General features: G+C 36.8%; 1 protein-coding gene across 1 annotated transcript in view; it reads left to right on the top strand.

Moving 5' to 3' along the window:
* The window catches only part of ARHGAP15 (Rho GTPase activating protein 15), a gene marked incomplete at its 3' end in the record, with an annotated part of 621352 nt that overhangs the window by 22526 nt on the left and 583708 nt on the right, over nt 1–15118 (top strand). The window contains exon 2 of the mRNA XM_082841317.1: nt 6563–6741. Coding sequence (XP_082697443.1) covers nt 6577–6741 — 165 coding nt within the window. The 5' untranslated portion in view covers nt 6563–6576. The remainder of the gene's footprint in view (nt 1–6562; nt 6742–15118) is intronic.

Raw genomic sequence — 15118 nt, forward strand, 5'->3', positions numbered from 1 at the left:
CCTATTCAGTTTCTACTAACTCAAATAATTCTTAATATATTTTTATTTTAATGTTGCTGATGGGAAAAAGATGTCAAAAATACACTTTCTACCTCAAAAGGGCAAGCTGCTGAGCCTTAGTGTAATTAACAGAGTGCAACAAATAATTGACAGAGCAGCTTTGAAATTTATGATTAGATGAAATATCACATTCATTCCTATTTGGGTATTTGCAGTGTGAGTGGGAGAATCAGGCCCAGAATATCACTGAGCCAAGTCTGTTGAGCAGAGCCAAAGTTTGTGTGGCTCTTATGAAGTGCATTCTCATCACTGTTTCCTGTTTTTAAAACAGTATTGAAAGTGGAACTAGTGTAACATCACAAGCTATTCTTGCTGTTCTCTTGGTACATACAAAATCAGGAAGTCTACAGAAATTGTGAAGCCAGTCTTAAGTGATTTACATTTCAACTTCTAACTCAGGGATATTTATTTGGAGAGTTTTGTAAAAATCAAATGGATATTTTAAACACATGCAAAATGAACGAATGTGTTGTCATTAGTCATTCACCATGCTTCTGTGTGCCTCCTGTAAGAATATAAATGCATACGTCATCAATGTTTTTTCTAATAGAATTTGGTAACAATGATGATGATGATGATGATTAGATGATATGTTATGAAAGAACAAGAGAAATACGGAATAATGTAGATCACATGAAACTTAAACTTAATATGACTTATAGTTAACAAAATGTTTCATGTTACGAAGTTGCATAGAAATAAGCATACAAAAGTATTATTGATTTTACAAGTCCTCTACCAAATCTAGAAAGTTAAGGGTCAATGAGAAATGAAAATACAGGTGGAACAACAGAATACGATTTCAAAACCCTGTGTATATTCTTGGAATAATAACTCAGAAAGACTCACAGATTAGAGCTCTTCATTGCCTTTCTGAGTATATTCTGAAATTGATACTTATGTTCCTGGAATTATATTCACTCCCTGATGCTGGGAGCAAGTTATGATGGACCCTGGGGTTTGAGGGTTTCTCTCTTTTTTTAAAAAATATTTATTTATTTATTTAGCTGCCCGGGTCTTAGTTGCGGCATGGGAGATCTTTTAGTTGCAGCATGCAGGATCTTTAGTTGAGGCGTACAAACTCTTAGTTGCGGCATGTGGGATCTAGTTCCCTGACCAGGGATCGAACCCAGGCCCCCTGCGTTGGGCGCGCAGAAACCCTTGAGGGTTTCTTCTGACTCAGGGTTGGGAAGACTTTATATTGGAGTTTATTCCCCTAGAACCTTCTTTCATAAAGACTCAAAAACTAGAGCACCCTGGCAGGGCCATCACGTCCCACAACTCCAAGAGGCACCCTTTACTAGAATGCAATGCTAATATCCTATTCCTAGTCACAAATGCTACCTGCCTCTACTTTTACTTAAGATCACACACAAAGTAGAGTAATCAAAGGTTTTCTACTGTAAGATATTTTCCTACATAGCCGGAGGAGTTTCCAGTATGAGATTCAGGTAAATGATTCCCTGAGAGTTCATGGGAAGTCTGACTAATCATTTATGACAGTGTGTTAATTAGTTTAATCATTCCTCTCCCATATATACATCTAAGTGATTCACTGAGCAGATGGATGTAAGTAAAAAGATGTAAGTAAGGAAGAATGGATGATGGAATTTCAGATATGTTGACCCTGTAGATGAGATGGGGACTAAGTAGGTGCTGCAGTGGGGGGCTTTGGCAGCCAAAACGTGAAAAGGATCATAGTGTGCACTGTAGAGGAAAACATGAGTATTAGGATGCAGGTGAGGAGAAAATGGGAAAGTTGGAGTGTAAAGAGAATGAACTGTAAGTGGGGTCCAAATACAACTTGCAAAATTGGCCTAAAACAGCCTTATCCACCAGCTATGAGAGGTTTCTAACAGGATGAATAAGAATAAATCATCTCTGAACCCACAAGTACGGCAGTTAGAAGTTTCACAGCCACCAACACAGCTGTCATTTCTGGCCATTAGATTTCCTTCCTCCTCTGTCCTCCCTCCTTCCTCAGTTCCTGCTTGGGGTGAGGGGGTCCTGCTTCCTTCTGTTTTGCACTCAACTCATCCATACAAGACATTTGTGTATTATGCCAAGGAAAGCCCTCTTCCCAAATTCTCTCCCTCAGAGTGTCTAGAATACCAGCCTCTTACAGCACTGGTGGGCTTAGAAGGGATTAGGCTCTCCGTTAACCCATCAGCACGATAAAAGGATAGAAAGATGATCAAACTCACCCACACTGAGGCTAAATGCCATTTTCTTCATGAAACCCAATGCTTACCTTTTCCTTGAATTTCCTTGGTACTATAGTTTTTCTTCATGACATATTTCAGTATCTACTCTATAATATCACAGTTATTTGCATACCTCTGCACTGCTGAGCCCTTTGCCTGAAATGCCCAACCTGCCCTGACTTAGCTCCAGTGTCAGCTGATCTTTTGTGGACTTTCCCTCTCCACACCTCCCAGTTCTACTGTGGTCTGATGTCATTGCTTCTCTCCCCACCTGGCACCACTCTATTCTCTTTTAATTATTGATTTGTTTCTTTATCACACTCACCAAACTACTGTAAAACAGTTGGTTGAAACAAACAAACAAAAACCAAAAACACAAAAAAGAGTTATCTCCAGCCTCTAATGTAGTGCCTTGCCACTCAGGAAAGTCTCAGTAAACGTTAAACAGATAATTTATTTTCTGTGGGTAGAAAGAGGTTTGTGTCATTTTCTGTATTCTTCTCAGAGCAACGTGGTGCTCTGCAAAATCAGAAACCACCAAATATTTGCAAACGTGAGAATAACTATGAATAGTATCAAGTGAATGCCATTGATAGAACAAAATACAAAAAAAGCTGAATAAAGAGAAAAAATTGAGTGCAATAAATAGAGTATCAATAAAAAGTGAAGATGAGGTCAGTTGGGAAAAGAAGTGATGGCTAGAGGAGTGAGAAAAGAGAAATAACATTAACATTGGTAGGGGGAGAGATCAGCTTAAAAGAAAGATCTGAAGGAGGAAGATTTTGAAATTCTTTTCTGTAGACTGTCCTCGAGAAAACAGATGGGAAAGCCAGATAAGAGGCTTTTAAAATTAATCCAGCCTTTTGACAGTAACCCATCACCAGGCAAATTATGGGTTAATTGTCAAATCAATACAAGAATGCAAATGTTGATTTGACGCTGAAATTTGTTCAGAGTTTGAGAAATAACATGCCGTATAAACGGCACCTGGTGGGGCTATGTAAATACAGTGGCTTTATGCTCTTGGTCAGAAGAGAGTGGCTTTAGCCCGAGTATTTCTCTTACCAGTATTACAAACGCACCACCTTAGAGTTTTGAATCTAATGAATAATTTGGAAGATCAAGCCTTCAGTGTACTCCAAGGAGAACCCAAATTTTTTAGAAAAGATTTATATGTTTAATCATAGATCCCCTCAACCCTCACTCAAATCCTTGGGCATCAGATCATACCAAAGCATTTACATTGTTGCTAAAACTACCTAAAACTACTGAGCTCTGTAAATCTGCAGTAATACTTCTTGAGCTCCCAGACTTTTACACAACAGTATCAGAAGTGAAAAGGAGCCTACAGATCATAGCAATCCTTTTAGTTGCCCATGCCCCCTCACTATCAATTTTTTCCAGTGATGAAACAGAGGTCCACGGACTTGTTGAAGGTCACAAAGGTGGCCATTAGAAACAGTGCTGTACTAGAAGTCATCATAGGCTCTTTTTATGCAACCAGTCTGATTATAATGAATCCAAGGCCTCCATTACAATCACGGTACCTAGATTCTCATTCTTTCATTCATCCTTACTTCATCCACTGAAATATACTCTGAAGAAAACTCATGCTTTTATTAGTAGCGTCTTTATAAATATAAAAAATCCAGAGATTTGCTTTAGTTTGAAATAATGTCTCTTGGCTAAGAAAAATTGAAGGCCTCAATAATAAATAATACACAGAATAAAACCAAAAATGTTTATCCTGTACTGGGGTACATGGAGAAATAACTATTTATATCATCTGCATGTGATTGCATTTACTTTTTTTTTTTTTTTTTTTTTGCGGTACGCGGGCCTCTCACTGTTGTGGCCTCTCCCGTTGTGGAGCACAGGCTCCAGACGTGCAGGCTCAGCGGCCATGGCTCACGGGCCCAGCTGCTCCGCGGCATGTGGAATCTTCCCAGACCGGGGCACGAACCCGTGTCCCCTGCATCGGCAGGCGGACCCTCAACCACTGGGCCATCAGGGAAGCCCGATTGCATTTACTTTTCAAATCACATTTATATATAAAAAACCCTATCTTATTCTAGTTAGATATAGAGGTAAGATCCCTTATGCATACATTAGTGTTCAGATTTGATACATTTTAAAGTCCTTCTTATTAATGTAGCTGTCATCATATTGCTGTGGAATAGTGGGGATAAGATTTCTTTTTATTCAAATTTTTATTTCAAATGTTGTCAAAAGAGCTCTCTTATTCTCAATAAGTTTTTTAAATATATCACTCATGTATGATTATGAAAATGAATATATTCAAAATAAATTAAAATAAAATAAGTAGCAAAATAAATTGGTTAAGGAATTCTTAATAAAACTGTCCTGTAAAAAGCTTTGTTAGATATAACTGAAGTACAATAAAGTGCAAGTGTTTAAAGTGTACAATTTGATCATTTTTAATATATGTATACTGCTATTAAACCATCACCACAATCAAGATAACAAACATATCCATCACCCCCAAAAGCTTCCTTGTATCCAGAGTCCACACTGTCCCTAGGCAATCACTAATCTGTTTTCTCTCATTTTATGTTAGTTTGCATTTTCAAAAATATTATGTAAGTGAAATCGTAAGTACTCAATGAGTACTTTTTTGGTGGGGGGCTTGATTTCTTTTACTCTGCACAATGAATTTACAATTCATCCATGTGGTTGCATGCGTTAGTAATCCATTCATTTTTATTGTTGAGCAATATTTCATTGTGTAGATAAACTAGAATTTGTCTATCTATTTATCTGTTAATGGACATCTGGGTTGGTGGTGGGGGGGTGGATAAAATAAATACTCCTTCACTTCTTGCTGCCCACTGTCCATAAGAAAATTGTTAGTCACTCTGATCCTCATTTTTCTCCACTATAAAAATATGAGTTTTATGTCAATATCATAGAAACTTTGTAAGGATTAAACCAGCTCATTGCCTGGCACATAGTAAATACTCAATAAATATTAACTTCTTTTCTCACTCAATATCACTCAATTGCCTAACCGGTTTCAATTGTGAGGAAACACTTTTCCTCCCGTTAAAATGCTTTTATTCTTTTCTAATCCTTTTAGTGTCCACTCAACTTGAACATTACCGTGATTCTAGCCCTGTTGTCCGTCCAATCAGGTAGAGGTACCAAAACAGTTGGCTCCTTAAAATATAATCCTTCTTTTGGATTATATTGGCTTTTATAACTGACTGGTGACATTTTTTTCTAATGTTGTGCCCACGTGCCTAGGCTAGCTATGAAATGTCTATATGGGTGAGACATAGAGAGGACACTCAGGCTAGAAGAGGGTCTGTTTCTAGAAGCTTTGAAGCTATATTTGCATTGCAAATATCCTATTTAAAAAGAGTAGATGTATTCATTTGAGGAACTCGTGGGGAGGAGCAGCTGAAAAGGATTATGGATTTGGGAAGCAACTAAAAGCCCTCCTGGTCCACCCACCCAATTTATTTCCTTTGTTTTCTTTTTCTGAATTATTGTTTTCTCACAGCCGCTCCTTTAAAATTTGCCCACACTGGATTTTCCTACCTGAATCAGACTCCTTCCATTAAAATAAATATAAATAAATAAATAGTGTCGATGTGCTGATTTTCTGTTTCTTCATAGTCTTCATAAATATTATATCCAACTAAGCTACTAAATCTAGTTCAGTTGGCAGATGGCAGTGGACAAAGGAATTTTAATTTTTCCCTGTGGATATTGCAAGTGGGGGTGGTGACTGGGACTCTGCACCATGCTAATGAGGCCAAGCCGACATATTTGATAGTCAATGGGACCAGCTTGCTTTCCTCCAATTTTACACACTTAAATTTGACCTTATTCACAGGGGTTTTTTGTTCACCAAAAAAGGCTGCTGGTGGTAGTGTCTGGAGGTGGGTTGGGATGGGGTGGGTGATAGATCAAAGACGTTGTGAATGAAAAGAGCATATACCCGGAAGATGCTTAGTTGGCAATATCATTTCTATATAAGGGAGACCATATCATATTGCCATTAGGAGTTCCTTAATCGAATTAAGAAACTACACAGAATTTGAGTGTGCTATCTATGAACTGAAATCCTCTGGCACGTATACAGTACCGTTGGAATACAGAGGTCCAATTGATAAAAGTACTACAAAGTAACTACCTTCTTATTCACCACTCAAAGAGGCGGAGACTTTATTTCATTTTTGTACTTTAATGATGTATAAGGATATGCACTCCACCAGGAGTTTTTCATGGAAAAGCATATACTTAGAATAATATAATGCTTTTTATTTCATCAGGATAACATTGTAATATGCAGAAGTCTACAAATTCTGATACCTCTGTGGAAACACTGAATCCCACCCGCCAAGGCACTGGAGCTGTGCAAATGAGAATCAAAAATGCCAATAGCCACCACAGCAGGCTGAGCCAAAGTAAATCCATGATCCTCACCGATGTTGGGAAGGTCACTGAACCTGTAAGTCAAATACCACAAGTTCCCTGATATATAGAATTTTGTAAAAGAAGGGGGGAAAAAAAGCTAATTAGCCTTGTTTTATTTGTTTTCCTAATGTGCATGAGAAAACTGTTTTTGTAATGCATTTTATCTTGCCTACTTATAGTCATAATTATATCCCCAGTTGCAAGAGAAGAGCTGGGCTTAATCCAGAGTGATAAAGTGGATTTGGAGCTAGACTGAAGAGCACCTTTGACTCATTTTAAGGGCCTCCACTATCATGCTTCAGTGTCATAAAAATAATGAGGTTATGCTAGCATGTGGTGTTTGTACTTCCAAATACAGTACATCACTTTGAAAAGCCAGAGGCTAAAATTAGCTAAGAATAAACTGAGAAAAAAATCTTTTAAAAAAGTGAAAATCTCTTCCTTAAAATCTCCCAACAATATATGATATTGGAAATTACAATCTGATTTGGAATGAGCTTGAACAGTTGAAATGGTGTGGAGATTTAAGGTTTGGAGAGGAAGCCATTTTGTCTCCATAATGTGTCATTAGGAAGATTTGAAATAAAATAGTTAGAGATGAACTCTACTGCCAGTTGTGTCCCTGCCCCTGCACGCATCCTGAGCCACTAAACACACTGATTGCAATGAGTCTCCTCTGGTTAATTTTCTTCCATAATGGTGGTAACTTGCAGCTGAGGCCATAGGATGTTACAAAATTATTTATGCAATGTTAGCCACTCTTTTGGACCCCGGATCTATTTTGTTTCTCACAGTGAGAGCAAGAGCAAGAAATAGGTTAGCTGGGGACAGGCTGTGAGTCCCAGTCACCCTGCAGTAACATGTGAGCTATTAATTGAGTGTTCTGTTAATATCATAGGGGCCTATGAAATATTCAGCTCCCTAACTGAGTTATTAAATGAGATCAACTTGCTGAGTAGCATGTTACCGATTATATTTATTCGCTGTTTTTCACTCGAATTTCAAGTGCAAAATTAACCCACAACGATCTCAGGAGCCTGAGAAATGTATGGTTTTAATCATCCTTTCTTCAGGTATTATAGACAAATTTAGCATGAGGAAGCCAGTGATTATATTTTGAAAGTGAGAAACATATCCCTAGTTAAGGTACTGAGAGATGCATTTTTTTTTCTTTATTTTCTCATTTAAAAGTATTATCTGCTGGGAGGCACAACATGGCCAGCCTGACTTGGCCGTTGAAACCTGCTAAAACGTTCCTCAACCATGAACTTGAGACAATGGTTAGAGTAAATTATTGGAATCTCTATAATGTATTATCAGTAAGAACTGTACCTTTGGAAAAGTTTAAAAGTTAAGTATATTTAATGATGCCTAACATATTTTATTGGCTGTGTTTAACAAAAGGCACTATGCCGCAGTTGTTTTTGACAAGCATGAAAACATCACAGCATGAGACTGCAAAAGGAATTATGGAGAGAAATTACAAGTGATCCATCTCTCAATGAATTATCCACCTCAATAGCCCGCAGAACTCAGCTACCAATTAACACCTACTTTATTACATGTTGGGATGTACTTAATAACTTTCATGTGTTTATGCACTATTACCTTGACTGATGCCTCTTGTACAATTAGGCATAATTGGCATATCAATATGCAAAAGTTAAAAGGATTAACCCTCTTAAAACTAATGAGCATTTCTGTATCCAGCTGCTAAATGAGACAAAATTAGCATTTTTCACTTTTGGGCAGGATTTTATCATGCAGTTTCTCATTGTTGATATTACCTTGTTACATAACTTTAGTTTGGGCGGTTATATGCTGGACTGCTGGAGAATCAGAGTTTTCCAAAGTTAAATTAGCTATAATTATCCCAGCTTTTGTTTCCGCATTCTTAGCCTCGGCAATATGTATTCCTCGATAAGGAACAAAAATAAAAGTTACTTTTGGTTATGTGTGCTCGGTGCATAATTATATAAAAGGGGTATTTTAGTGAGGATATGTCATTTCACCGAGAAAACTTGGCTCAGAGATACTGTATTGAAAGCTTGCCATGGCACTAATTTTCTTTCTGTCTCAGTTCTTTTCATCTCTTTTTTTCCATGCACAATTTTCTGACTAGATACTGACAGAATGTAAAGTATTTTGGCATATTTATTCAAACAAGCCTGTTAAAGATATCTGCTCAAGCTAAACTAAGAACTTGATTTTTCAGAAGTTGGAGGTTGGGGTAAGGTCAAAGGGGGAGATTTTGAACTTAGGAGAAGTGGGAGGAAATGCACACTAAAAATGTGTGCACAAGTTCACGTGTGGTATGGCTTGCTGTAACAGAGATACATTTAATCTGTACAGAAAAAAATTGAGTACTTAGAGACTATATATGTATTATGCATCCTATTTAATATATATGGCATATATATACTACTTGTCACTTGCATATCAATTCTACAAATCTAATATGGACTTATCAGAGTATATAATAACACAAAAATCTGGTATTACACATTTCCATGATTTCACTTATTACAAAAACATGATACAAATATTCTAGGGTCAAATCAGTTGTATAATTTTGTCATTAATTCATAAAGTCCTCTTAAAATTTTGCTTAATTAAAAATATGTTAATATGACTGTGAACTCAGAACACAATATAAAATTCTCCTATACATGTCATAAGAGCCTGTATTCTTGGTATCTTAAATCGAGGAGTATTTTGAAATGCCAATATAAACATTTATTCTACCCTAAGCTGTGCAAACACAGGTGAATTTACTTGTTGAATTAAAAGTTTTGATTGCCTAAGTGCTGCAGGGAAGCATTCCAGTAAAACAGGTATCAATACTCCATTAGTATTTTATTGGTGGCATGCATCATTTTCTTTAAACACCAAGCAATCATTTTTATGTGGTTCATAAGATCAATGCCTTTTCAAAATTCAGAGGCCACTTTGCTTTCTAAGAAATGTTGGAGAGGTGGGAAATTTGGACATCTAATGACATGGTTAGTAAGAAATTTGCGTATCTGTGAGAGCCATCTGGAGACCTTCATTTGGTGGGGAGGGAGCGCTCTTTGGTCTCAGTGATTTGTTGTCTCACCCTGAGCATTGGAGTGAGACCTCTTAAAGGTGGACTGCTGATTTACCTGAATGTGCTAAACACAGAAGCAGAAGGCTTAGTGAACGTAAATGGGGGCAAGTAAAGTGTGCCTCTTTAAGGGCTAAAAAGGCTAATGTGCAATCCAGCAAATAGCTAATGCAAAAGGTTTAATGTGGCTTTGATGTTATTTATAAGAGGGATGCCCAGCCTACTAGACAGTTTGAAAATAGGTATTAATGAAGAGTTTAAATAGCCCAAGTCAGGAAACTGCAGACATAGGATTTGCAGGCAGGAGTAGTTCCGGCATTTAATACTGGTGTCTTAAGCAGCAACATGTATGAATATTCACCATTTCCATCTTGTAAACCCTGCAGAAGTGCATCACTCCATTCATAGCCATCATGGACAGGGAAATATTTTTTTAAATTAGTGTTCAGATAAAGACTTAGGTCAAGCCATTCCTAAACATTAACATACAAGACTCCTTGTGCTTCTCTTAACATACAGCGTTCCTTCATTTTTCTTTTTAATATATTATAAGGAAAAAGAGGAAACAATTTTCCTTTGTTTCTTACTTCTGTGATTTTAGGATACTTGCCAAAGTTGTGGCTAGCTAAAAAGGCAGACATAAAAATTGCTACTAAAAATATAAGCCTTCTGTTTAGCAGAGATTTTGAGAAATATTATGAGGCTGTAGGACTTGTCCATGTTTACTTCAAATCAAGCGTATAGATAGGTTTGAGGCTTTGTTTGTATAAATTGTCCTGAAGTGGATCCTGATATTTAATTAAAATGACACTAAATCACATTGAATTGATAAGACTTGGCATCTCAAACAAAGGTAATTGCCCGTATTGGTTTTATACAAAAATAGCGCTGCTTGGAAAATGTGCAGCCAACACAGACTGTCAACTCCATTTATAGATCAATATGTGAAAACCATTGATCAGGCAGGCATGTATAACAGTAACACTTTGCATTTATTTGTTGTTTTTATACCACATTAAGGCTTACAGGATTATAGGCTTCCTAAATATTTTGACTTCCTCATAAATATATGATCTGTTGAATGTTAATTAAATGAGAGTCTGCAGCCATCTCTAAAATTGTTTTTAGTTTGATGATTTCCTTTTATTGCTGTGGATCGTATGATCTGAAAATGGATTAGTTTCCTTCTGCATAAAGATTATTAAAGCCTTAATGTGTCCTATTTAGTGTAAGATGTGGCTGCCTTTTTGCTTTGAAAAATATAGATACAGACAATTATTTTTCTCTTAGCGAGTGGCTGATCTCTTTTTATTAACTGGGCATTCTCAGAGCTCAGGGTGGAATTATTTCCTGACATAGTTTGCACACTCTGTAGATAACGGGTCTTCTTGATTTTTCCTGATAGAATTTGTTTTCTTTCTTTTCTTTTTATCTAGCTCTGTAGTACAGGCATCTGATCAAACATTATGTAGAAAATAAACTCATCACCTCAATTAAATTCTAGACACACACATATAATTTGAATTCTATTTTTCTGATTCAAGAACAAGCCTTATGAACTGTTCTTATACACTGCATTCTACAGTTAAATCTTTCTTATCTCATCAGTGTAAGGACAGTGTTTTGTTCCTAATCTTTATTGGACTATTGTGGATGACATTTGTAAGCCATTTTGGTTTATAAGGAAAAGCTGGAGGACAGTGGAGTCAGACTCTCCATAGATCCAAACCTCAGATATGACTACTAAATAATGTGTCTTCCACTGCAATTTTCTCTGCCACTGAGAGGTCAATTTTGTTGAGAAATCTTTTTATATCCTCTATATACATTAGGAGTACTGCTTTCAAGACACTACTTGGTTTTATATATGATATTAAAACAATAATAAAAGAAACAAGATTTCAGAAATAGAAAAAAAGAGAAAAAAGAAATCATGAAATTCAAGGGTTAGCTAAGGTAACCAGTCTGCTGTAAAGCAGAAGAAAATGTTTATTTAGCTAGATTTTTGACTTTTAAATAAAATGCCCTGGGGTGGGAGGGAGGAAAGAAGAATAAAAGAACACTAGAGATTTCTTTCCTTGTCCTTGCAGTCCCATGTCATCTCATGCTGTGAAAATCTTTAACTCTGTTTACCAAGCACAAATTGGACTTGCCAAATGTTCAGGAAGTTTTCATTGACAGTGTAGAGTCTGTACTTCAAAGAATGAGCTGGGGCTCTTGAGTTCACGTTTGTGGTTGCATCGTTTCCATTTTAACTTGAGCATAGCTAAATTTGTTTATAATCTCCTACTGATTGAACATGGCGCTGAATGTACATGAGATACATTTTTTTTTTTACTTTAGTCCTCTGATTACTAATCTGAATCCAAAACTCTAACCTTGTTAGCATCTGGACTTATTTCCATAATAACAACCCCTTCAGAACCTACAAAGTAATGAATAATTGACAACAAATGAAATGTTTTGATAGTTGTCGGCACAAAGCATGTTTAATGTTTTGTGTTGCTTCCTAGCTAATTATGTAGATGACACATTTGTCAGACCTTGACTGCCATTAGAAACGTGTTTCCAGAGGGGAGAAAAACAGGCTATTCATAGAGTAATTAACTAGAATGCTCAATGACCTGTGAGAGATTCAAATCGCTGCCAGTTCAGACATTGTTTTGTTACAGAAGCAGAGGGGTAATTAAAATTCCAAATTACAGTCCTATGATGGAGCATTTGTTTGTTGACAGTATACTCTTACTCTAGTTTGTTAATTCTTTTTAAAATTGCTTCTAATCCATTTTATAGCTTTAGGAGTTCCGTCTTTGAATTTACTGACAACTAATATTATGGTAAATTGTACTTCAATGGAGTACTGCCTTCCTCACAGTTTCAAGGGAGCACAAGGTGGGTGGGATAAAAATAGCTCCTTCCCTAAACTGACATATCAGGTGCTGTCAGTGGGAATGCCACTAAAGTGTAACGTCTTGTTAAATACTGTGTTTCCTTTTCTGTATTAGGGGAAAATGTCCTGGCAGAAAATACAGAGATTAAAAAGGAAAGCAACCATGAACATCTAAAAAGGAGGAAAAAAACTCATCTCCCGACAAGAAATGATTGATTAAGGTGTTCTGTTAAACAAGGAGGAAGGGAGAGGAGTTAGGGCTGAGGATGATTTGGGGAATGTGTTGAGTTCAATGCAGAAGATGCAGCAGTCTGTAGGAAGGCTCTCATGGATCAGTCAAAAAAGGGCGTTTTTGCAGCAGTACCTTCCATATCAGGTCAATAACTGTAGGATAACGGGTATCATGCATGAATTTTTTCAAGGCATTATTGGCATAGTTTACAAATCTGGAAGGCCAACATAGTCTAAAAAATTCAGCTCAAGAGAAATATGTATTCAGGTTGCTGAAAGTGAGAACATAGTTTTATTAAAAAGATCTGACAGAAGTCACACGGTATTTGATGCAGGCGAGCTGACAGAGGCATCCAGTGAGCGTTGATTATCCCGAAGTCACTGTCAGCTAGGATTGATTTTCACTTTCTCCGTTTATGTAACAGTTCCTGTAATACAGCTGACCCCGAATCATGTTACCTTGTCATTTCTCTGCATGGATCAAGAAGAGATGAGCTGAAAATAGCTAGACACTGACCTTGAACTTGCCAGAAAAGTGAGAAGTGACAGTGGGGTTTTTCTGTAGTAGTGTACAAAGATTAAGGCGAACTGTTCCTCTGTTGAGTTCACTGTAGCAGCACAAGGGGGCAGAGCAGTACTAGAGATTACAGGTAAAATAGATTCTGCACCAGCATGTAAAGGCTCTGAAATACCGAGTTGAGCCAGAGGTCTCATTTTTACATCTTAGTGTAGACATAAAGGAGAATTACTGATGAATCAAAATCTTGGGTCCCCTGATGTTCATAATCAGTAATCTAAAAATGTACATTCTAATTAAAAAGAGGTACCTAATACTCTGTGTGGCAGCAGCTATGCTTTTGCACTAAGTTATTTGCAGCATCTCTTATTTAATTCATAGAATACTCTTCACCCTTAAAATAAGTTAGTCACTTAGAACCATAGTCACTATTATTATGAGGGTTTTATGGCAAATTCCTAAGGTAATATGTGTCATTTAAGGTACAGTTGTATCAGAAGCTGGGAACAGTCTTTTTATACTATTAAGTATCAAAACCCCCCAAATTAAAATTGGGCAGTGTTATATGTTGATGTACATGCACAGAAAGGTAAAATGCAAGCTGGTAAATAATATTTGCCATTTGATTTACGTTTTTCTATACCTTGTACATTTTTCTACCTTAATACTTGCCTCAATTTTCAAACATTTCCTTTAATAGATCATCACTATAACCTTGATTAATCTAAAACACAGTATGTTGAACATTGTCCTTTGATTGCTAGCACTTAGTTAAGCTAAGTCATTGTTTTACTGCTGCAGAATGTTTCTTATAAATGACACTCCAGGAACTTGCCAAGTGAAGCAGAGAACTGAAGCAGGTTGAGAAACAAGAAGAAACACTGACTTGATTATCCCCTAGGCTGTAAGTGCCTTATGAAATGGCAAAATAGCATCTTTGCATGCGTGATGGCACAATAACATTGCAAACCTCTATAGAAACAAGATCCTTTCTTGCATCTAGTGGATTCTTTCTGTGTGTGTGTGTGGGGGGGTGTGTAAATAAACACACGTATCTATTATACATATATAAAAATACAGTAAATATATATATACACACAAATGCATATATACATCTTTCACTTCAGAGTGAGAGAGATATGTATATAATATTTATATATTTGAGATTATTTTTATATTCTATAAAAATAGCCACCTACATATAGTTACGAGCTGAAATATCAAGATTGCTTCAATACTCTTCTTCCCATAGATTTAATTCAGGACAGACAATGTTAAGATCTGAGAAATAAGTCGAATTCCAGTATGTTTCAAGGATGGAATAAGTAGGAGATCATTTGGTTCCCAGAAATGAGGTTGAAAATATTCAGAATAACTATGTCATCACAGAAATCTATGGTACCTAGTTTTTGGCCTCACATGGAAGAAGATAGCTTGTGTTGTTGGAGCATAAGTCCCCCAGTGTAGGTTGTGATGTGTGTGTGTGTGTGTGTATGTAGGAGGGATGGGGATAGGGTGAATTTATAGTTACAAAATTGGTGTGTCTAAAGCTGGTGTCTTTGAAGGCAATCCTGAGGGACAGTTGCTTTCCTTTAGAGTCACACATCTACTTTGCATTCCTGCTCCTCAGGCTGTGCAGAAGACCTCTTGTGTGCCCTCTCCCAGGTGGTAGGAAACCCATCCCTAAA

The sequence above is a fragment of the Leucopleurus acutus genome (genome assembly GCF_964270905.1).
Source record: "Leucopleurus acutus genome assembly, chromosome: 6".
Classification (NCBI taxonomy): domain Eukaryota; kingdom Metazoa; phylum Chordata; class Mammalia; order Artiodactyla; family Delphinidae; genus Leucopleurus; species Leucopleurus acutus.